The 22,500-nt window shown below is 50.3% G+C and overlaps 3 protein-coding genes across 11 annotated transcripts in view; 2 read left to right on the top strand and 1 right to left on the bottom strand.

Moving 5' to 3' along the window:
* The window catches only part of cep170bb (centrosomal protein 170Bb), a 17,556-nt gene extending 15,302 nt beyond the window's left edge, over positions 1-2,254 (top strand). For 5 of the 7 annotated variants that reach the window (XM_061703618.1, XM_061703619.1, XM_061703617.1 and 2 more), the window contains 4 exons: positions 338-417; positions 521-614; positions 693-744; positions 1,693-2,254. In XM_061703618.1, coding sequence (XP_061559602.1) covers positions 338-417; positions 521-614; positions 693-744; positions 1,693-1,829 — 363 coding nt within the window. In that variant the 3' untranslated portion in view covers positions 1,830-2,254. Of the gene's footprint in view, positions 1-337; positions 418-520; positions 615-692; positions 745-1,692 lie in introns of those variants that run through there. The other 2 variants (XM_061703622.1, XM_061703620.1) reach the window with 1 other exon arrangement.
* A 6,081-nt stretch (positions 2,255-8,335) lies between these two features.
* On the bottom strand, positions 8,336-15,581 carry ckbb (creatine kinase, brain b). Of its 2 annotated transcripts, none has more exons than XM_061703665.1 (8): positions 15,494-15,581; positions 13,369-13,569; positions 12,989-13,143; positions 11,306-11,438; positions 11,065-11,236; positions 10,873-10,996; positions 9,299-9,488; positions 8,336-8,778 (listed from the first exon to the last, which is right to left on the bottom strand). In XM_061703665.1, the coding sequence occupies exons 2-8, from the start codon at positions 13,559-13,561 to the stop codon at positions 8,600-8,602; spliced, it is 1,146 nt and encodes a 381-aa protein (XP_061559649.1). In that variant the 5' UTR covers positions 13,562-13,569; positions 15,494-15,581; the 3' UTR covers positions 8,336-8,599. The 2 variants fall into 2 exon arrangements, with proteins under 2 accessions (XP_061559649.1, XP_061559650.1); XM_061703666.1 differs by having other exon boundaries at positions 13,369-13,566.
* A 6,454-nt stretch (positions 15,582-22,035) lies between these two features.
* Positions 22,036-22,500, top strand: part of cdc42bpb (CDC42 binding protein kinase beta (DMPK-like)) — a 29,635-nt gene continuing 29,170 nt past the window's right edge. Inside the window, exon 1 of one of the 2 annotated variants that reach the window (XM_061703612.1) lies at positions 22,036-22,500. This exon is cut by the window's right edge and continues 268 nt beyond it. The gene's annotated coding sequence lies outside the window, so the exon portion shown is untranslated. The other variant, XM_061703613.1, reaches the window with a different exon arrangement.

The raw sequence follows: 22,500 nt of genomic DNA, 5'->3' as shown, positions 1-22,500 counted from the left end.
TGAAGCATCGAGAATGTTGGAGACATAAAAACCTTCTTGCCGTGGGAAGTTGGAGTTCTCCTTTCTTTTCCTTTTTTGCTTTTCATTTGTTCTGCTTTCTTGTCATTGATATTGCTTTTATGTGTTTTCTTTGAATTTATTTTGCGGTCTTTTGGTTTCTTGATTTGATTTGTTTTTGTTTTTCTTTGGTTTTCTCCTTCCCCCCCAAATTATTTTGCTTTTTTCATTCGACTTGGCCTTTTCAAGAGATTTGGCTTTCGAGCGCTTTCTTTGGATTTGCGACTCTTTTGCTTTCTTCGTGCGTCTCTTGTTCTCGAGCCTGCGGTCGATGTTGCAGGACACGCAGCCGCTGAGTCCGCTGCGGCACCTGTCGCACGCCATCCGGGACACCACGGAGCAGCTGGCCGCCAAACTCAAGTGAGGCGCTTCTTCTGCTGGCCTTTTTTTCCTCGACATTTTTGGATTTTAAATCACTTCATTTTCGAAGTTTTTTGAAACGCGTGCCGGTGTTTGCGTTCAGGGTGATGTTCCGCAACAAAGCCGACTTGTGGGAGGAGATTGACAAGAAGATGAAAGCGGACGCCGACGTTCCGGTCCTGAAGACGGCCAATCAGGTTGCGGTGCGCTGTCGCGAACAAACGAAGGAACTAAAGAGTCAGGCGCTCATGGAATGTGTTGACGTCGTGTTGCAGGAGATCTCGTCCATCGTTACGGAGCTCAGAAGAGTCCAAAGGCAGCTGGAAGGTAAACGACTCGGATCGCATTTGTGGACAAACGTTACAAATTGTATCGCGGGAATCCCCATTTATCAACGGCATATGTTTCAGACTCTCCCCCGCGATTTTGTTTTTCAATATAGTTTTACCACTCCCGTGTTTTCAACTTCGTAAAACCGGTCAATGTAAAGACACTTTGGAAAGTATCCCTTAGTGCCTCGTTTTCACTTTGTTCTCCAAGTAAGAGGCAAAGTTTGCTTGCTTCGAGCCGTTTGTGATGCAAAGCGAAGGAGAATTGAACGTTGGACATTTCAACAGCAAAATGGTCGACCGATTCATAAAATAACAAAAGTCCGCTAGCTTAATGCTGACATATAATGCAAAAGGCCGTAGTTGGACTTCCGGAAATGAGCATCGACGCCCTGGTAATTCCGAACCTTCAAACAACCGCTATTTTAGCAGCAACGCAGACAAACAGACCGTGCGACAATACTCCAAGGCATATAAACGCTGTGCGATCTGGGAAAAAACACGATTACTGGAGCTTATTGTTGGGCACCTTCTCCGCTTCCTCTTCTTGCTGTTAATCACGCTGCATCTACAACCAGTAGAGCGCAGCGCTGCCACCGGGCATGTTGTGGCACAGTGTGGTACTACACCGAAGGCACGCAACTCGAAGTTTAAACTTGCTCATAACCTGTGGAAATCCCCCCAAACCGCTTCCAAATCTGTGATATTGTGCGGCTGCGAACGACGGACAACGATGTAGCGGGGGTTCGCTGTATTTTAGTACACGCTTTATCTGTGCCGAGGCCTCAGGGGTCCGTGCGCCGCCCTTCGCACAAAAATGATCACGGACCCGCAACAGAACCCTGAGGTCCACGGTCTTGCGCTCGGCGCCTTTTGGTCTCCATTCCTTCTTCGTTTTTGACAACACGAGAGGATGTTTGAGTGATTGCTCGCTGTGTGTGTGCAGTCATCAACTGCGTGGTGGACCCGGCCGCCGGGAGTCTTCAGCCGGTCGCTCAAAGTCCTCGGACCTCCTCCAAGGAAAACAAAGGCGGCGGCAAACAAAATGGCGTCTCTCAAAAAACGCGCCGTCACGTCCTGTGAAAACACTGACGACTGTTCCTAATATTGTGCGCATTCTCGTTCGTAGAAAACGATTCGTCCGCATCCGAGTAGCAGGAGGAATGTGCTAATTAGCGCTACCGTGAGACGGCGCCCCCTCTGTCCGCGTGTGGAAGTACGCCATGCCAACTCACGCCCAGCCTGTCTGTTGTGGTGAAGTCAATCGTTTCTTTAGGTGATCGAAGAGTGAGAAAACGCTTTCGATACAAAAACGCGTCCTCATTTGCTGTCCATGTTGTCGTCGTGACACGGTTGCTACGGTGACATCCAAGTTACGCTCCCCAGCTGTCGTTCCTACGCTCCGTTTTTGTGCCACTTCAATGCTGTGACATCAGAATGAAATGAAAAGAATGTTCATCGATGTGATTTATTGTAATAAAAAATTCAATAAACTCACGTGTGTCAAATCTTCCTGAAAACAAGTTTGTCGTCTTTGGTTGTTGCGCAACGCGGCCAAAAGTTGCAAAGTGACCTTGCGGTCGTGTAATTACGTCGAAGATGAAATGGATGACAAAGTGGCGGTACGTCAATTCAGCGGCTTGAAATGTGTTCATTTTGATGACTTTGTCACCATCTTTGGAAATTGTTAGGCTGATTGCATAATGGTCATTATTTACTTTTAGCATGTCAATCAAAAATACCAAAAATGTGTTATGTCTTTATGTCTGTGCAGATTGTCGGTAATCCATGTCAAGAAATGTGCAAAGGTTGAATCGAGGCAACTTATTTCTGAAAAGGTTCAAAATGGACATGGGCAATTATGCTATGAGGCTAAGATTTGCCCAAAAATGAAAGTTTTCTGCTTGGATTGGCCACCTACACTTGTGGACCTAGATAGTTCCCTAAAATATCCCCTCAAAATCAAAACCTCAAAAAGTGATTTGGGAGTCAGGAATGAGGGAATGCTGCGTTCGCAACCCTTCATCATTGATCACCAGAAAGGGTCATGCACCCGTTTTCCGTGGCGCTTCTTCTCACGCGGGTCGCGTGGCGTGCTGGCGCCCATCCCGGCTGACTTCGGGCGAGAGGCGGGGTACGCCCTCAACTGGTCCCTGGCCGATCGCAGGGCACATAGAAACAAACAACCATACGCCACCAGAAAGGTTCTCGGAGAAATTTTAAAAGTAGTTAAATTTGTTGCTATGTGCTTTTTGGAGGCAACGTTGCGAAGGTAGTCTGAAAAGTTGCGAAATCCCTTCGAGAGCAACAAAAGCGCGAAGTAAATGTGAACGACATTTGCAAGGGGGCAGTGTGTGTGTGTGTGTGTGTGTGTGTGTGTGTGTGTCGGGAGCACCACTGCAAAGGTGTTTTCATTGTTTTCGTTTTAAGTATCACGTTTCAGTACCATGACTCCACCTGCGGACCCCCCACCCTCACCACCACCTGTGTCTTATTCTGAAGGAGCTTTTTGTCACACACATTTGGAGGACAAACTTCGAAGAAGAAGAAACTGCGTCCTCACGGGAGTTGAAGGCTTTCAAGTAGACTTTACACCGATTTTATCGGCCTGATCGCTATCGGCCGATAATTAGCATTTCATGCCGATCGGCTTTAATGTCATAGTTCGCCGATCCGATCAATGACGTCATCGATCGGCTCCGCAAAAGACATTGACTCCGCGTTGCCGTCGGGCACAGTGTATTGGAATCCAAAAGCTAGTTTATTTTTAGCCTTGTCGCGTCTCTTTTGACCTACTACTGTAAATATCTGACGGCCAATGAAGTTATTTAAAATTGAAAAAAAATTAAATAAACATGTCGGCGGTGTGGGACAGGCAATACGTAATGCCGGATCAGACTACACGACAAATTTTCACTCTTTCACGATTGCACTATGTCAGACTACTGCAATAAAATCCACCGCGTCCCGTTTTTTACGATCACTGGGCTTTAACTCGTCAACTCAAATGCGACCGGATACACTCGTTACCGTGGCGACGACAACAAGAGTGGAGCGCGCCGACTGTATTATAAGGACAAAATGGGGGGGGGGGAAACGTGCGCTGGTGGTCAGGAGAGGAGAGGACGTCCGTTTAAGGCTCGCTTGAGGTACGTTCCCGTACTTTGAATACGATACGGCTCGCGAGCGGGCAACAAGAACTTTATGTAACCGAGCAAGCTAGTGCTAGCACTAACGGCCGTACGTAGACATGCCGCCGTTCTGTCGAATCATGCTCTAAAGTTTCGGTGTGGGTGAAGTCATTTCATTAAAAGGAAAGTAATTGAATTCCAGTAAGTTAACAGCCATTATTTCTGTCACGTTGTAATGTTGGTTTGACCTGACTGATGAGAGAATACGCGATCCGACGAGAGCGGTGATTTGCGACCTTTATGGAGCCGAGGAACATCAGTGGATACATGAATGCCTCTGTTGACTTCCTGCCATCTCACAGAAGACCCTTCGTTTGTTCCGTCTGTCACTATGCCTCGCTGGCATAAATAGAGGAACAAAGACACATTATTTCTTGTAAAGATAATTTTTGGAGCAATTAAGTCCACGAGTATATCCAGTAAATGAACAGGTCATTTCAATAGACTCATTCCTCCATCTTGTGATCGGATCGGTGATCGTTTTTTTCAACTCGTTGATCGGTGATCGGCCCCCGAAAATCCTGATCGTGTGAAGCCTACTTTCAAGTGATGTCATCGTTTTCTGTTTAAGTTTTCAAGATGTGTAAAAGTGACACCAGTAATGTGTGTGTGTGTTACATAAAGCTTGTATTGCATTTCTTGATCTACAGTATCTCATCAAATTGAATAGACCCTCACATTTTTTGTAAATATTTGATTGTGATTCTTTTCACTGAAGAAATGCGACTTTGCGACAATGTCAAGTAGTCCGTGTACAGCTCGTATAACCGTGTCCATTTTCTGGCTCCTCAAAGTCATTCAACACCAAACCGTTCATGTCTACACCAGTGAAAAACAATCGACTTCACTCGGAACAGACCTCGCCGTGGTCCGCCGAAGAAGTTGCGCGTGCTCAGTGTCATCTCCAGAAGTTGAAATTTGCGGTCCTAGAAGGAGGCCGCCACTGGGGGGCGCTACACTTTACTGAGGGACTCAGTGTCAGGGCACATGGAGACAAACGTGCATTCGCACTCGCATTCACACTTGCGGACAATTTGAATGTTAGCATGCTAACATGTTTTGGGAATGAGGGAGGAAAAAGCCACTCGAGCGCGATGACCATCCCAACTGTCCTGCCAATTATAATGCCTGCATCTGAACAATTCCTAATGAGATGTTCAGGAAGAAGAAGTTGGGTGATGGAGAAGAACCCAGAAGGAGTGAGCTGAAGTTCACAGGCCAGTTCCGGAAGAACCTCAGGCCACGGGAACCCAAAACGGGTCAGAAGCAGCACGTGAACCCTGAGAATAGGAACGCGCGTCACAGACGAGAAGCTGACAAGAAGTGCTCGCTCTCTTCATGTCATACAGAGGAGGCGGAGTCAGAGGACCCAAACAGGAAGTTGTCAGGAAGGGAGGAGGACCTGGAGGAGACCGGCAAGAAGTTGTCGGTCCGCGAGGAGGAGCTCTTGAGTCGGAGGCGGCCGAGGATCGGCCCCCGGCGACACCTGGAGGTCCCGAATCTGATGGTGGTCCAGCAGTGCTTCACTTGTGACTCGGACGGCCTCAGGTGCGGCCTGACGAGCGGCGTGTCCGTCATGCGCCTGCACCGGGCTAGCGGCGGCAGCCCGTGGTGCCGGCCTCACAAATGTCTCGGCGCTCACGACGCGCTGCTCGCCAACGTGACCGAGTCTTGGCTGGCGGAGGCCGCCCGGGACGGGGCCGGCGGACTCTCCGCGGCCGTCAAGAGGCGGGCGAATGCGAGGGTGTGACGTCACTTCCTGTTTGCACAGACCAAAACAGCAAAATAGCGGAATTTAAGAAATTCCAAATACTTTTTCCCTTCCGCTGTATCTGTGAGGTCGAATGTGTGTCTGCCTTTGAAAGGCGGGGCTGGCTTGTTGTTGAGTGACGTGAAAGTCAGCCAATGAGAATGTACAGTTGGCTGGCTAAACCGTCATCCGCTGTGCGCGTAGAGCGCCGGCGTCAGTTGAGGCCGTCGGCAGGTCAGCTAACTGTATTTTGATAGCGTTTGTTCAACAAAGCGAGTGAAAGCACCAACGGCTGGTTCCATCCTCCCTCTATCCAAACCACCTGTTATGGATAATATTTCGTTTGAACTAGCGATGGTAGGATATATTCAATTAGCTAAAAACGTTGACTTTAGCATAGATGTCCCGTTAGTTGTACTTTGCAATCGCCGCATTCCACTTTAGCTTCTTGGTTGAAACGATCCCAAACTTTGGACATTCTGTCTTTGACGCAATCTTTCTTCCTGGCTCGCCGTTTGCGACTAGAGTTCGTGTGGAAAAAGTATCACAGCAAAATCCCGCTATATAGCAAATAATCCACGAAATAAGTCTGATTTTTAAAAAGGTGACCCGCGATACAATCACGTGGCTGTCATCGTGCGCAGGTGTGCGGCGCGTGAAGGCGGACCCGCTGCGGTGCGCGCTCGTGCTGCAGCCGTGTTACGGGGCTTACGTGGACGGGCTCAACGTTTACGTCGCTTCGTGCCAGCCTTCCTACTCTGCCCGACTGAGCCGCCTGATCTGATCCGAGCCGGACCGGGCGCGGACCACTGCGCCTACCTGCTCTTCTGGATCAACACGTTCTACCCGCAGCGAGGACGGCCGTCATTTGATCGCCGTCTTCGGGACCGCCGACCCGGTAACATGACACGTGTGTGCGTTTATGTCTGTGCGTGCGCGTGTGTGTTTGTATGGTCGCGTGCACGTATGTGTGTCTGTGTGCATGTGCGTCGGCAAATCCTGCAGCACGAAGAGCTGCGCGAGAAGTTAAAGAGCGGCTGTCTGGGGTCTCTGCTGCCGCGGGAGCTGGTGCAGCAGCTGGGGGAACAGTACGTGACCCACAAGGAGGTCAGCACCAAAAACACGCCAACTAGCGGGTCTCCTTGTGGCTGCATAGAGTCCTGCAGAGCGAAGAAGAAAACCGGACCGGCGCCGAGATGCCAGAAGTCGTGGACGACTTCTTCTTCTGTCCGCCTTCAAATGTGCCAAGTGCCTTTGATGTCTTTCAGGCGATAGACGGATCCCTGGCTGAGTTCGGCTGCCTCATTGGCGATGCCACCAAATCTCGCAGGATCCCAGCTCACGTGGAGAGCTTCCTCCTCAGGTACTGCGGCACGCGTGACCACATCTTGACATCGATGTGTTTCAGGTACAAGAAGAGTTTCGGCAGAGACGCGGCGAGCGCGCGTGTCGGCGTTGCTGAAGGCTCATTTGGCCCGCGAGGAGCAACTCAGGTGACACCATTGACCATCAAAGAGCGTTTGGATTTTCACAATTCGCTCTCGCAAAACTCTCACAACGCGAGGTCACGATTGGTCTTCAGCCTCCAGCTGACTGCCTGAAAACTTCCTGCAGACACGTCAGTCGCGCACGTCCGTCCGTCTGTCTGTCACGCATGTGTGTCACGTGTTTGCGTGTCTGCGCAGTGCTTGTTGGACGCCTTCCAGCGCGAGTTGGCATCGGCGTACGGATGTCGTCGGGCCGTCTGAAGGGCGCGGAGGAGCGGGCGCGCGCGGCCGAGCGGATGGCAGAGGACGCTCGCAAGATGGACAATTTCATCCGCCTCGCCACGGTGAGACGGCGTCCGATCGCGTCGCGTTTGAGAGTGCGGGAGCTTGACGTGTCGCACGGGCGCCGTGAGGGCCGCGGCGAGTGATCGCCGTCGAGGCCGACGCTGAGCGACGTGGCCGCCGTGGGCCGCTTCCCGCTCGGCGGGAAACGGTCGCCTTCGCCGCCGAGTTCCCGGACTTCAGGTGCGTCTTCTCGTCGTTCAGTCGGATCGCGCTGTGCGGCCCGAGTCCGAACGCGCCCGGTTACCACGAAAACAGGATGACAAAAACAACTGTTACCAAGGTAACAGGACAACAAACACATTACCACGACAACGTGGCGATAAACACCTGGTTACTATGAAAACGACACAACGCACACACCTGGTTACCATGACAACATGATGATGTTACCATGACAATGTAGAAACAACCAGGCCACAAGTTACCGTGACAATGCAATGACAGACACACCTGCTCACCATGACAATATGACCACACACACACACACACACACACCTGGTTGCCATGACAATTTGATAACAAACGCACAAGGTTACTATTACAACTAGTGACCATGACAGTGTGATGACAAATGCCTGGTTACCATGACAACAAACACACGTGGTTGCCATGACGACATAGCCACACACGGTTGCATTGACAATGTGACCCCAACAACGTGTGCATGTCCCCCTCAGCGAGCCGGCGCTGCTCGCCCTCAGGTCGTTCGCTCCATCAGGCGCGCTGTCGAGGAGGAACTCGCCTCCACCAATCAGAGGCCGGCGTTCAGTCAATCGAGTAAGAGAAGTGGTGTGCGTGTGTGCGTGCAATAAAGACTTGGTGTTTCACAGACTTTATTATCATCATCATAATTATTATGATTTTTATCATTATTATTGTTATTATGGGATATTTCAGCTGCTCCAAACGGGAACTAGAAAATCAAGGAGTGTCAGACATCTACGTGGCTCACTAACATCCCGTAAATCAGCTTCTGCTTAACGTGGGAGGCAGGGTTGGAGGTCTAGGGGGTCAGGGGTCGGCGTGGTTACGGGCGTGACAGGTTATGTGAGAGGGTGCGAGGTGTCCCAGGCGAAAGGTTCACTTCTGCTCGGGCATCAAGTCGTCGATGGCTTCGTCGGCCTCCAGGCGTTTCTCCATGTCCACCAGAAGGTTGACGCCATCCACCACCATCTGGACCAGTTCCACTTCAGAAAAACCCAAGCGGTCCGCGTTGGAGATGTCAAAGACGCCGCCCACCGCCGCCGTGTCCACGCCCCCTGCAAAAACCACAAGAGCGCTTGAGACGGCCAGGTAAAGGTCCTCTGGATGAGGTACGCCCACTGAGATCCCTCACCAAATGTCCCTCTGCCGAAGTCCCCACATCAAAGGTCACCCCCCCAGAGGTCTCCCTACCTAAGTTCACCTCACCAAGGTCTCCTCACCAAAGGTCCCCCATCTGAGTTCCCCCATCAAAGGTCCCTCGGCCGAGGCCCCCCCCCATTTCACCCCACCCGATACCCCCTGCTAGGTCACTCACCAAAGATCCTCCCACGGCTAAGGTACCCCCACTAAATATCCCTCTGCCGAAGTCCCCCCCCGCCCCCGAGGTGCCCCCACCTAAGGTTCCCCTCGCGTTTGCCCCTAACAGGGGCCCCCTGCAAAGTCCCTTCACCAAAGATCCCGCTCAAGTTCCCCCTCGATGTCCCCCAGCCGAGTTCCCACACCACAAGTCCTACGGCAGGGCTCCCTCCTCTTCTCGAGACCCCCCCAGCATCGGTCCCCTGACGTCAGTCCTACCTGTGCCTCTCTTCTGCAGCCTTAGACGTTTGAGAACTTCCCCGAAGAGCTCGTTCTTGCTAAGGTTGGGGAGTTTGACGTGGACGCCGGCGCGCAGGCCGGTCCCCAGGTTGGACGGGCAGGTGAGGACGTAGCCCAGGTGCTCATTCCACATGAACTCGTGACTTCGCTCCTTGAACAGCGACTCGATCTGCACCACAAGACGGATGGGACACGTGAGGTGCGAGGGCTCGTACGGATGGATCGATTAGTCGTCTAGTCCACGATGAGGTTTAGAGCGTGACGTCGACTAGTTTCAGTCAACCAATTTTACTAATATAGTGGTAGGAAATCAGCAGACCAAAGTGATCGAACGGGGCAATAAAATGAGACCAGATCCACCAGATCAGTACTCAAGAGACAACTTCATTAAATGTGCCGATTCATTCAAAATGGTTTGGTTAAAACATTTGTTTTATTTTGTTGACTTTGCAGTATTTCTTAGCTTTGTAACGTTCTTGTAATCCTATAAACTGACTGTGATTGGCAAGAACAGGGCCCAAAGCGATTCAGCGGACCCCCGCTATTAGTGGGTTAGGGACACACACACACACACACACACTTTATTGACAAAAGTATTGGCTCACCTGCCTTGACTCACATATGAATTTAAGTGACATCCCAGTCTAAAATCCATAGGGTTTAATATAATATCGGTCCACCCTTTACAGCTGTAACATCTTCAACTCTTGTAGAAAGGCTTTCCACAAGGTTTAGGAGTGAGTTTATGGGAATTTTTGCCAATGTTTCCAGACGCATACAGTATTTGTGAAGTTATACACTGATGGTGGGCGGGAAGTCTCCGCTGTAATTCACCCAAAAGTGTTCTATAGGGTTGAGGTCAGGACTCTGTGCAGCCCAGTCAAGTTCATCCACCTCAAACGCTCTCATCCGTGTCTTCGTGAACCTTGCTTTATGCACAGTCATGTTGGAACAGGCCACCTCTAAGCTGTTCCCACAAAGTTGTAGAAGAAGAAGAAGAAGAATCACCTTTTATTGTCATGAACATGCATGCATGCACGTGAAATTTGTTCTCTGCATTTAACCCATCACAGTGAACACATACACATGTTAGTGGAACACACTGCAGCAGGGGGCAGCTGAAGCACCCAGGGAGCATTTCGGGGTATCGGTGTCTTGCTCAAGGACACCACAGTCCGGGGGATGGTCCAGTTGGGGTCTTGAACCTGGGTCCCCCACGGTGGCAGGCGATGCTCTTAACCATTGGGCCATGGCTGCCCTAAATGTTGCTTCAGCATACCAGTTTGGAGATGGCCACTTCCTGTTCCAACACGTCTGTGCATCAGTGCACAAATCAAGGTTCATAAAGACACGGATGAGAGAGTTTGATGTGGCTGAACTTGACCGGCCTGCACAATCCTGTCCTCAACCCTATAGAACACCAACTTCATTTAAGTTCCCTAGTAAGAGCTAACCTTCAGTTTTGTAAATTGCTGCTGTATTCCCGGTTATTCCCGCAGAAAGTCCACAACTTTGAAAATCCCCGGAACTGACCTGAGCTTGGAGCCACTGACCTTGGTGAGTCCGGTACAGAATCTGGTGAAGACCTCCCTCATGTTGCCGCCTTTCTGCATGCTGATGACACGCAGGTGGTCTTCCTCGTTGACCCACACCAGGAAGGTCTTGTTGTCGTTGTGCCTGCAAGCGCACGCGAACGTCACGGCAACACTCTGGACCGAGCGGGAAAAAACTGGACGTATTCTGACCAGATGCCGCGACCGTCGGGCCAATCGCGAGCCATGCCGGACGCCAGCAGCAGCGGCGACACGGGTTTGTCGAACAGGAAGTGGTCGTCGATCAGTTGCTGCTGTTCCTCCTCCGTCATGTTCTTCAGGGCATAGTAGCGACCTTTCAGATCTCCGTCCAGAGCGTCCAGACCTGCAAAGTCATCACAAGCGCAAACCAGCAGGGCGCGCTGCAGATGGATGGGAGGAAGTGGCGTCATACTTTGGATGGCGAGGTCCTCGATAGCACGCCGTTCTCCGCGGCTGCAGTGAGGCGGCAAACAGAAGCCGCGGATGCTGCGGCCGGTCCGAACCCGAGAGCTCAGAACGTAGTTGGGATCCAGATCGTCTCCGCCCTGAAACCGGCCGGAGCCGAACACTCGGTGAACGCCGCTCAAAACATTCCGCAATCGAGACAGTCGAGAGAATCGAGACTTTGGAGCGATTCGGGAGATTCGAAAGAGAGGGAGTATTCCAGAGAGCAGGTTAGGTGAAAACTCGAATTCAGTGAACCTTGGGATGCGGGAAAGTCCGAATTATACGCTGCAAAGAGCCAGCTAAGAGAAATTCCAGATCGGTCACCATGGTAAGAGACTCGGCGTACCACATTTTGGATGCTAAACCCTGACTTTCGACCTGCGGTCTTTCTCCTATATTTGCTCCTGCAGCTATTTAGACTTGTGAAGCAAGTGGACTACGGGGATGTGCTTCATTTGAGTGCATCATCCAAATGTCTCATTCGTTGGACACCGTTTTTCATTCTGTGCTGGGATTTGTCACAGGCTGTGACCCATTGTGAGTTTCATCTAAAATGCAACTTGCCTTCTTCTCTGAGTGCACGCAGATTTGCACACATTTGGAAGGCTCTCTTCGACTTGCGTCTGCCTTATTTGACAAGCAGTTGCTATGCCTTGCGTTCTTGCTCGACACTTGTTTTGTCTGTTCTTTAAGTAAGGACTGAATTTGGGAAAAGAGCTTTCGGCTTTTCTGCCTCTGCGGCATGGAATCCACTGCTGGCTCAATTGAAACTCTCTGAACTTGTTCCACTTGGAGTTTTCCGTTCCATGCTGAAGGACTTCCATCTTGAGACCAGCGAACAGTGCCTGTGTTTTAAATGTTATTTGAAACATATCATGGGACCTTCATTGTCACTGTCTATTTTGTCACTTCCCCGTAACTCTTATGACGTGCTGCTGACTTCTAGGCCAGGTCACCCTTCTGAAAGAAATCCTGATCTCATTGAGTTTTAGCTGGTTAAATAAAATAAACAAAGGAAGCAAGTGGAGACACATTGGGCAAAGGTTATCCCCCAATGAGAAATCAGCTCATCGAGGATTGACCAATCGTAGAACAGGGGTTGTCCCAAACAACATCATTTTTAAATATCTGTGTTTTGTCCCTTGTGATGCTCATGAATTTGTTCTTCCGCCTTTGAGAATACATTCTTTGTGACCAGAACTGATCAGACTCATGCCTCTTTTTTCTGTTGGACTTTTTCCACATCCAAAAGAACTTGGTCCATTTTTTTTTACTCGAAATCCAGAGTCTTGATTAAGGTATTGCATGTGGACAAGGTAAACGGGACCCCGACTTCCGGCCCTCCCTGCGCTCCCTGTCAGCCCGAATTCAGCAGTTTTCCCAACATCAATGAGCGTGACTTGTTAGTTTTTCTAGAACGGAAACCGGAATCTGTCCCTGGATCCAGACGAGGAGCCAACGGGTTTGCCGTGGTGTCCAATTCTGGCCCCCCCCCCCCCCCGCCCACCTCTCGTTTTATTTTGAGGACTCAGACTTGTTTAAAATAATACAGATCGGCAGTTCTGGAACCGACCGACTATTCAGTTCTCCATCTCAGAGCAAGTCAACAAACAGCAACAGGGTTAGGGTTAGGATTGTTGCACTTCACCTGCAGGTTCTCTGGGTCGAGGTCGGTCTTGTGCTTATCATCGGGTTTGTAGCCCCCGTGGCGGTCTTCGATGATGGGGTCCATGAGGTCCCGGAACACCTCGTAGGTCTCCTCGTCTCCCGCCACGCAGCCCACCGTCATGATGAACGGGTGACCTGAGCGTCCAAAAATAACTTGAGTTGGTTGGACGCAGTCATTGGCGAATTCACCCACGAATAGCGCGGACGCTTTATTTCCAGGCAGATCAACTGGAGTCCAATTAAGAGGCAGAAAGCGGCGATAAAGCCGCGGATCCAATTAAAGTTTCTAATCGGCCCAACTCGACTCGAGTCAAGGGAGTCAAGCGAGTTCATTTGGCTTTCGAGGATGCCGGCGTTTACCTGGATTGTCCACGCCCGTCTGGATGACGTCGTCCAGGGTGAAACCGCTGGGTGTCTCCTTGTCCCGCAGCTGAGCGTACACTTCGGGCGTCAACACCTTGGCCATGTGGTTGTTGTGCTGGCTCAGGTCGGGAAACTCCTGCTCGGCCGAGTAGTTCATCTTCATCTTGTTGTGCGTGTTCCCGAAAGGCATGGCGACTGCTGGCGCGCCGCCGCCGCCGCGCACACAACATCAACACGTCACGCATCACACCCGAGTCGGCCCGAGGCAGAAGGCGACCGAGCGCCTGCCGCGGGGCCGCTAGGGGGCATCCGAGGACACGTCAACGTAGCCCGGAGTAGTATTAGATCATTATTTGGGGTGTGGTCGCAAGTCGTTGTAGAATTCATTCGTTAATCGACGACTCGGCAACTCGTCGATTATGTAATTAATCGACAACTATTTTGATGACCGATTTCATGTTTAACTTCAGATGAATAATGAATAATGCACGACACTTGTATCGCGCTTTTCTGGGCACTCAAAGACGCTTTCCAATTGCACGCATTATTCATTCATTCCACGGTCAAGCTGGCGGTGGTAAACTACTCGTGTAGCCACAGCGTCCCTGCGGGGGGCAGTCTGACGGGAGCGAGGCTGCCATTCTGCGCCTACGCCCCCTCCGACCACCACCACCGCACATAAAAAAACAAAATCGAACTGTCCAAATCCTTCAATTTCAGCCTCTTAACCGTAAACGTTCTCTGATTTCTGTAGTCGTCTATGAAAGCGGACGGATTATCGTCGTGTTTTTCAAAATAAGACATTTGCAAACATCTGGTTTTACTTTGGAAAACAATCATTGATCCTTCAGTGTTGAGGTCATTGTATTTATTTATTAAATTAGGAGGGATGCACCAACGTGAACATTATCTAGTTAGTTCATGATTACATAGTTCGGTTCTCCATCCACTGTTCATTGTTTTTGAATAAAGGGTTAGACTTTTTTTTTTTTTTTTTAATGAATCTGAATCATCAGATATATTAATTGATTCTTAAAAGAATTATAATAAAGAGTTGCAGCCCTTGTTAAATGTTTGTTTGGATGAATGTAGATTATTTAGATTGCTTTGATGCCCATTTTTAGGACCGAATTATTCAACTTTTATTAGCAGTAGCAATTTTTGTACCTCTTATTGATTTCATGAATTCATTTATTCAGGTAAGGCATTTGAGACGAGCCGTGTCATTGACGATGCCGACCGGTAGGCAACTTCTGGTTCAGCGACTTGCCCGAGGACACTCCGAGACGGGATTCAAACCGCGACCCTTCGGACATTTTGTTTCCTATAATATGCCGTTTTTGCACTCGTAGGTCCCCCCCCCCCCCCATGACAGGTTTTTAGACCCCCAAAAATGACCCTTTTCCAGAAGAGGTAAAGTATGCTGGATTATTTTGTTGACCTTTATATGGCCTAAATAATATTCACACTTGCTTGAGTTGCAAACGTTGCTGCACTCTCGGAGCGTTTGTGTGTTTAAACGCATTTATTTTATTCTAATCTCGCTCAAGAGAAAATTCAACTGATGAATTCATCCAATTTTACTTGTGGCGCGCCAGCTGTCATCCGCCCGCCTTCATCGATCACCGATCGATCGATTGGCTGCTTGCGTCCGTCGTGAAGGTCACGCTGAGCTGAGGTGGTGCGCAGTGACGCAGCAGGGCGTGCGGGCCTCTCCCGCTCACCTTCGCCTTTGACCTTCTCACGTGCGTGCAGCCGCAAACGTCACGCGATGTTCTGGCACCAAACGTGCGTGCGCGCGTGCTCGAAAAGACGATTAGCGGGGACGCGGCCGGCGCGCACTTGCGCTGACTGCGCAACACCTGTGCGCGGACCCGCGCACGCGCGTGCACGAGCGCCAGATCGACATGCATCGAGTGGGAATGAAAAAAAACGGCAAAAAAAAGTGTCATCGAGAGGAAATAGCTGAAAAGGAGCGTAAACAGCGGCTCTTTGTTCTGGCGACACCCGCCCCCCCCCCTCCAAGTCCCCCAACCCTTACGTGACGTGCCCTGTGTGACGTAATGCCGGGCTCATCGTCTGACAGCGTTGATGCAGCTGAGACGAGATGATTGGTCCTTACCTGAAGTTCCGGTCGGGCGATGCGGTCTGAAGGAATCTGATCTGGTCTGGGCTGGTCCTGTCCGGTCCGATCCAATCCGATCCGATTCTGCTGCTGCGGCGGATTAGAGCGCGGTCAGCCTTTTATAGCCGCCCCTTGCACCCCATTGGCTCCTATTTACAGTCCATTCATCCCATTGGACAGGAAGCTGCTGCTGTCACGTGACACTCAGTCACTTGGCATGCGGATGGAGAACCGAACTCAGTCATAACCGCTTCGCTGCATTTGACATGGGAAAGGTCCGACACACGCCTCTATGGCAACAACATCTGCAGGCTGCTTCATTGCCATCATCATCATCATCATCATCATCATCACCATCATCATCACCATCACTCCCACGAGCCCTCCTTCTTTCTTTCCTCCATTTTCGATTGACACATCAACCCCCTCCACTCTCAGCCAATCACAGCCCTCGTTGCCCCCCCTCCTCACCCTATTGGCTGGACCTCCGTCACTCGAACACACTGATGACTTTCACAGACTTCTCAATAGGTGACCTTTCACCTTTCAGCCATTTGCGTTCGCCTTGTGAATCTTAAGCAGCTTCCAACAAAACGTGGAAGGCAGCGAACGTGCGTGCGTGCACTGTAAAAATACATTTGGGTTCTTTGTTACCTCAACTCATTTTTCTGAATCAGTCCAACTAAAAGTACCTCAATCATTGGGTCCACTTGAAGTATTCCGTTGTAATACTGTCCACTCATCAGTCCAGTCAGAGCTGTCCAGGTAACTCGGATTGCTGCGTTGACTCCATTAAATATGAGCAGCCCCTGCAAAACTCCCCGGGACAACCCACACAAGGCAACATGGAAAGGAGGCCATTTTCTTTTACAAGGAGGCCCAGGCGGAGTATCGGGAGTCGACATGAGGATGGAAGGCAAGATTGTTCGAAGTTAGAAAGGTGCGCTTTGCCGTTCTATGCAATGTTCAAATGCTTGCCGAACCAGCTTCCTTCAACTATTATCCTAAATATGACCCTCGTTAGCTCCGCGTAAGTTATATAGCCTATTAGCTAACGATCTGAATTCAGCAAGGGCATTTTGATATCAGGATTTTCCCAGCTATCTGAGGCCATTTTTGGGTCTCAAAACAAAAACTCAAAAAAACAGGTCAATCCTGGATATGTAAAACAATTCTACTTTTCATGTGTTGGAACAATGTCTATTTGTTTGGCGACATATCTAAATATTTTGAAGTTATGGAGTTAAATGTGTGACAATGAATGAGAGCGGATGCCTCGAACTTCCTTAAAGTCTGGGAGGTGTGTCATACATATACATAACACTTTTTAACGGCACACTAAGAAACGCATATAGACAGAATGTTTCTCTCGCATGTCAAATATGTAAGGGATCGTGTATAGTTCGGAGGTTGTTTATAATCCAATTTATAACCAAACAGCTTTTGGTGTCCCATAATGCAGCATTTCATGTCGCATTTTCGGGCAGCTGATTATGTGCCCTTTGTCACCGATTCTGTTGATAACGTTTATGGGCAGAATTTCTAGGCGCAGAGGGGGTCCGGTTTGGCGGCCTCAGGATTGCATCTCTGCTTTCTGCAGGACGATGCGGTTCTGTCGGCTTCATCGAGCCGCGATCTCCAACTCTCGCCGGAGCGGTTCGCAGCCGAGTGTGAAGCGGCCGGGATGAGAATCGGCACCTCCGAATCCGAGACCGTGGTCCTCGGTCGGAAAAGGGCGGCGTGCCCTCTCCCTGGTTCGGGGATGAGATCCTGCCCCGAGTGGAGGAGTTCAAGTATCTCGGGGTCTTGTTCACGAGCGAGGGAAGAATGGAGCGGGAGATCGACAGGCGGATCGGTGCGGCGTCTGCAGCGATGCGGACTTTGTATCGGTCCGTTGTGGTAAAGAAGGAGCTCAGAGTCGAGCCGCCGCTCCTCCGCATCGAGAGGAGCCGGATGAGGTGGCTGGGGGATCTGATTCGGATGCCTCCCGGACGCCTCCCCGGCGAGGCGTTCCGACCCGGGACACGCCGGAGAGACTACGTCTTTCGACTGGCCCGGGAACGCCTCGGGATCCCCCCCGGAAGAGGGGGGGATCGAAGTATGATTTGTCATCATACTTCGTATGTTGGCATGGCATTCCGAACACAGCCATAGCCCTTTGCACAATGCTCATTGCACCGGACTGTTGCAATAGGAGTCATTCGAAGTGCGAGAGGACTCTGCATCTTTTTGCACAATAGTCCCAAAAAAATATGGTACTGGCATTACCAGATTACTATGAACCCTTTATTGCTCAGCTGACTATTTTTTGTCAATGTCTTTATGTCTCCAAAGTGTTCTCTGTCAATTGACCGTCTGTCGTCGTATAAATGTCGTACTCGAGCGGCTCCGTCTGCCGGAGACAAATCCCCTTGTGTGTTTTCTGGACATACTTGGCAAATAAAGATGATTCTGATTCTGATTCTGATTCTGATAGAGGGGAAATACATTCCCTCAGGGCGGCTGCAAAAGGGACTTACGTGGCATCGCGGCTGCCGTCAAAAGACTACAAAACCCATCGTCAACAGGTCAGCCAGGGTCAAGGTTGCTGTCCAGCTCAAGCGCATGAGCCGATTGCTCTGGTGACGAAGGTGTGCGTTAACAGCAGCAGAGACAGAGACAGAGAAGTGAGCGTGTTTTGTTTTTTCCTCTGTCGATATGAGGGTCTAAGGTCAGACGAGGCTTCGATGCTGTGTGAACCCCTTTTGAGACAAATAGGAGCCTTGCCTTAATTTGCAGATAATTAGCGGGCTACAATTTTTCAATGCGGATACCCGATTCCTGTGTTTTCACCTCCTGTCTTCAGGCTGCCGAGCCGGAGAAGCAAATAGCAAGAGGGGTCGACGTAGGCCTCCTCTTCGTGACGGACAAGCTGAGGATGGCGACGCGCTCGCAGACCTTCTGGATGTTACGGTGATACTGGAGGACAGAATCATAGTCCGTCAGCTAAAAAGTGTTCCAAAATGCCTTTGCTGTCCTAATTGGCCTCTTGGATTGTCTCAACATGGACTGTCCAAAGGGACTGAGATAATCCAGGAAGGTTTCATGGATGTCGGCGGTGTGACATGTTCATCCAAAGTTCTTGCACAAGAACAAGATTCTGCAACAAACAGTTGGATCAGATCTCTTCAAGTGAGCCGTCTTTCGTTGTTTATGGTGGGATCGCTTCAAATGTTATCCATTTTTGGACTGCAACTGTGAAATGAGACCTGAGTCAGTTCAAGTCTTGGTTCACACATCTGTTGAAAGCTCCTGTGACTTCTGCTGCCTCCTTTTTTTGTTTTTTGAACATTTTCATTGATTTGATACTCTTCTGTGGTAAACATTGCATAGCTCCAATTCCTGGCCATATGCTATAAGACTGTCTCCCTCTTTCTGTTTGTCTTTCTACGTTACCAGAATAACAAAGGTACAGAGCAGTGAGAGAACAGCATTTGTTGACAAGAGATACAAAAGATTTTAAAAATATCATCCTAGTATGCCAAAATGAGTGTCAACGCCTTTCAAACTGTACTTATACCGAGACAATACTTGCATTGGAAAATTCAGATACTTTGAAAAAACGGTCACCGTTTTTGGAGTGCGGCTGTTCAAAGCACCTCTAAATTTGCAACTGTTACGTTTTTCATTCTGTTTTCATTGTTTTATGAATGTATAGATTTGTGATAGTTGGAAAAACTTGTTTCCTTGTTTGAGAAACAAATGTTTGTTGGCTGGACTTGTAATGCAATGTCACCTCAAAATTCCTTGTTAATAGAACTTAGGATATCAAGTTGAGCTAACTGTTTATCACTTTCATTTTTAATCAATTGAACTTATTATTGTAAGTGGCATCAACTTACATGGAAGTGTAAAAAACTAGAAATCCAAATTTTAAGGCAGCCAGGTTACTTGTTTTTTTTAAGTTGAGCCAACAACTTCGTTTTTACCGTGTGTGCGTGTGCGTGTGCGCGCGCGCGTGCGTGCGTTACACAAAGTGGCCTCTTGGCTGCTAATAGGCTGTTTGGCCACACAAAGCTCATGTCCTTTGGGAGGAAGAGGAGGATGAAGGACGGAATGATGAAGATGATGTTTTGGGGGCGCTCCACCGCAGGACGACAGCGAGGATGAGGATGATGAAGAAAGACGGTTTTTTGTGTGTACTGGCACTCCTTTGCTCTGATTGGTCGCCTGGCGCTTATGTAAGTGGCTGGCAGGCAGGTGCATTGTGGGACATTTAGCCAGCATCAGTCTGACCCCATTTATCTCTGTCGTCATGACAACCGGCCAACAAGCACGCAGGCGCAACCAAACTGATGATCGCGACGAAACCTGATTGGCTGTTAAACCGGAAGGAAGGAGGACACAAGAACAAGCGATCAAGAGACAAGGCAAGGGGGCGGGATTAAAGGGGGGGTAATTTGGGACACAAGAGGACCATGTGACTGTTACCTTGACAACCAGCTGGTCAGCGATTGGCTGCCGCTGGAGGAGCTGTCATGGAGCCAATAAGCGCTAGGTGGACGCGCGCGCGCGTGTGTGTGTGCGTGTGCGTTTTGCTGCCCAGTGGAGAAAGGAAACAATATGTTGTAGCATCTTTATTGGCACACAGAAGGTCCGAGGCGAGGCAACGGCGCATTCGGCATTTCCGGTGAACGGTTAGGTGGCGTACGAGTTTCCGCTGTGCGTTTGCGTCACGCTACTTGGCCCCATCTGGTGGAAAAGAACCTCCTCCCTTGTGTCAAAACGAGATTCAATAGTTGGGTGCTGGTTGGAAATGTCATCCACAGTTTTGAACTCTTCCAGCCGACGACAATGCCGCGTGCCGCTACGTTCGGCGTCAACTCGGTTTTGAGTTTCAACGAGGCATTGGACCGGCGGGCGCAAGTCTGCACGCCGCCGGGCTCCAAACGCCGAAGCGTTACGTGCGTGAACACGTTTGTGGGGAAATTGCGTGGAATGATATGCAATGAGCTGAACATGTTGAAGGGGGAAGGAATCATGTGACGAGGGGCAGTGATTCTCAAAGTGTGCTACGTGGGCTCCCTCTTGCGGTATTCCAAAAGAATCACTGCCTAAGTTCAGTTCAGTCGTATTTAACTTTTCAGTTCAGAATACTTGCAAACCCGTCTTGTTTTTGATGAGCATTTATACGGCACAAGAATGTCGGCCATGATGGCGGCACTTGGCGAGCAAGTATTTTTTTGCTTTTGTTTTTGCCACCCATGCCACAAAAAAATCCCAATCACGTGACTGGGGCAACAGATTGATGTCCCCCAAAACGTGATTCTGACCCACGCGCGCACTGGAGCCTCAGTTGCCTCCAAAGTCGAGCAGGTGATCATCAGCGCGTGTCATCCTCATACCTGGCCACTAGATGTCAGCTAAGAGCAAACCACCGCTGCCGACAAACAAACAAAACGCATAACGTCACTTTATTCGTCCTCACAGCATCTCCGGGAAAGAAACAAAGTTTACATCGCACTGGGAGGGATCGAGTTGAATTTCCCCTTGAGGGACACGTTTCAGGATAATACTTTCTAAAAACACAACGAACGAAGTTGTGAAATCAAATATCCTTGATAGGGAATGGATGGTTTATCGGTGTCTTTGAATTTGTTATTGTGGACATCTTGTACATTGCCTGCGGTCCAAAGTTTGACGGTCACGTGGGAATGCTCCTGCACTTTTGCCATTCCTTGGACGGCGGATCAGGTTCGGGCCCAATGGCGTGGACGGCGCCCACGGGTGAGGCCCGTCCTCATTGTGCCACGGATGCAGGAGCCGCTCGCTTGATGGCTCCCACAGCTTCATCAAGTCCTCCCTTTTGCACTCTGTAGTCCCTGCAGCTGGTTTGGCTTCACCACGAACTCCCGTCACGCGCCAGTAGCGCCGCCTGGCTCACGACCCGTCCCGTCCCGCCCTCTCGGTTCGTTGTTGCGTCGCTTCTCCATAGGGAGTACCTTTTTCCTTCACAAGAAACGCCAAAGGTTCTTGGTGTACCATTTGCTTCTGCTTTGTTTTTTTGACGTTTCGCCCCGAGAGAAAATATTTCAAACTCGGACTTTCTTGCACGGGCAAACATTCCAGCAGAAAAACAAGATTGACATTCGGCGGCTGTTAAAACAGTGACAGTCCTTCGCGAGTTGTTCTTATGTCCTTTTCTGTGTTATCTGTCCTGATCTCATCTCCTCGCCTCCTTCTGTCCTCCTGCCTCGTCTCCTCGGTCGCCCCCCACCCCAGCACGCATCGCAAGCCGGCCTTTGTGATTGTCCTCCAAAGCGGTCTGTTGTCAGATGACGTCACCCCGGACGTCGGTCCCAGTCGCCTCCTGGCCGGGATGACGTCACGCCCCCGTCTCCTCCTGGCTCCCGAGGGCTCGTGACGTTTCCGGCGGGGAAGGCGGGTCCTGCGATCCCACACACGGGACAACTTCCGGCGGTCGCGGCTTCTTATTTCAAAACAAAAGCATTCACGTGTACCGACGCAGATCGTCGCTCCAGATTCTCGTGAGTTACGTCGATTGTCTGACGTCAAGTATTTCGAGAGCAGGCTAGAAGTGCCGGGCATTTCCCGATAGACGTCGCTAATATCCGCGCGTAAAACGTCTTTTATTGTGAACGTAGCGGAAGTGGTTGTTCGTGAGGCGGAGGGAGGCGACCTGGATTCGGCAGTCATCGCCGTCTTCGCCTGGGAAGCTCGGAAAAACGCACCGTAATCGTCCCCGGGGGTGGTCGCCCGCCGTCAACATCAACGTCAGTCGGTGCCGGTGCCGCGAGCGAGTAGGACGCCCGCCGGCGAGCATGGAGCGGCGGCGCAGGCGAACGTGAGGACGGGACGAGGCTCAGTGAGCGGAAAAGCGGACATTTAATTTGGGTCGGGATTAAAGCCCGACGTCTGTCGGCTCGACACGGACGGTACCGGACACGCACAACAAACAATTAAGCAAGCAAACGGGACGCTCGGGAATGTTCCGTAGGAGCTAA

This window comes from Phycodurus eques, chromosome 18 (genome assembly GCF_024500275.1).
Source record: "Phycodurus eques isolate BA_2022a chromosome 18, UOR_Pequ_1.1, whole genome shotgun sequence".
Taxonomy (NCBI): Eukaryota; Metazoa; Chordata; class Actinopteri; order Syngnathiformes; family Syngnathidae; genus Phycodurus; species Phycodurus eques.
The sequence above is the reverse complement of the archived record's forward strand: the minus strand, read 5'-3'. Positions and strand labels throughout refer to the sequence as shown.

Excerpts from the sequence above, each read along its gene's own strand:
- ckbb (XM_061703665.1), bottom strand. The coding sequence starts at position 13,561 with ATGCCTTTCGGGAACACGCACAACAAGATGAAGATGAACTACTCGGCC. Across the intron at positions 13,144-13,368 it reads GACGGGCGTGGACAATCCAG|GTCACCCGTTCATCATGACG; the intron begins GTAAACGCCGGC and ends TTGGACGCTCAG. Across the intron at positions 9,489-10,872 it reads TCTGTACCGGACTCACCAAG|ATCGAGTCGCTGTTCAAGGA; the intron begins GTCAGTGGCTCC and ends CTTGTGGTGCAG.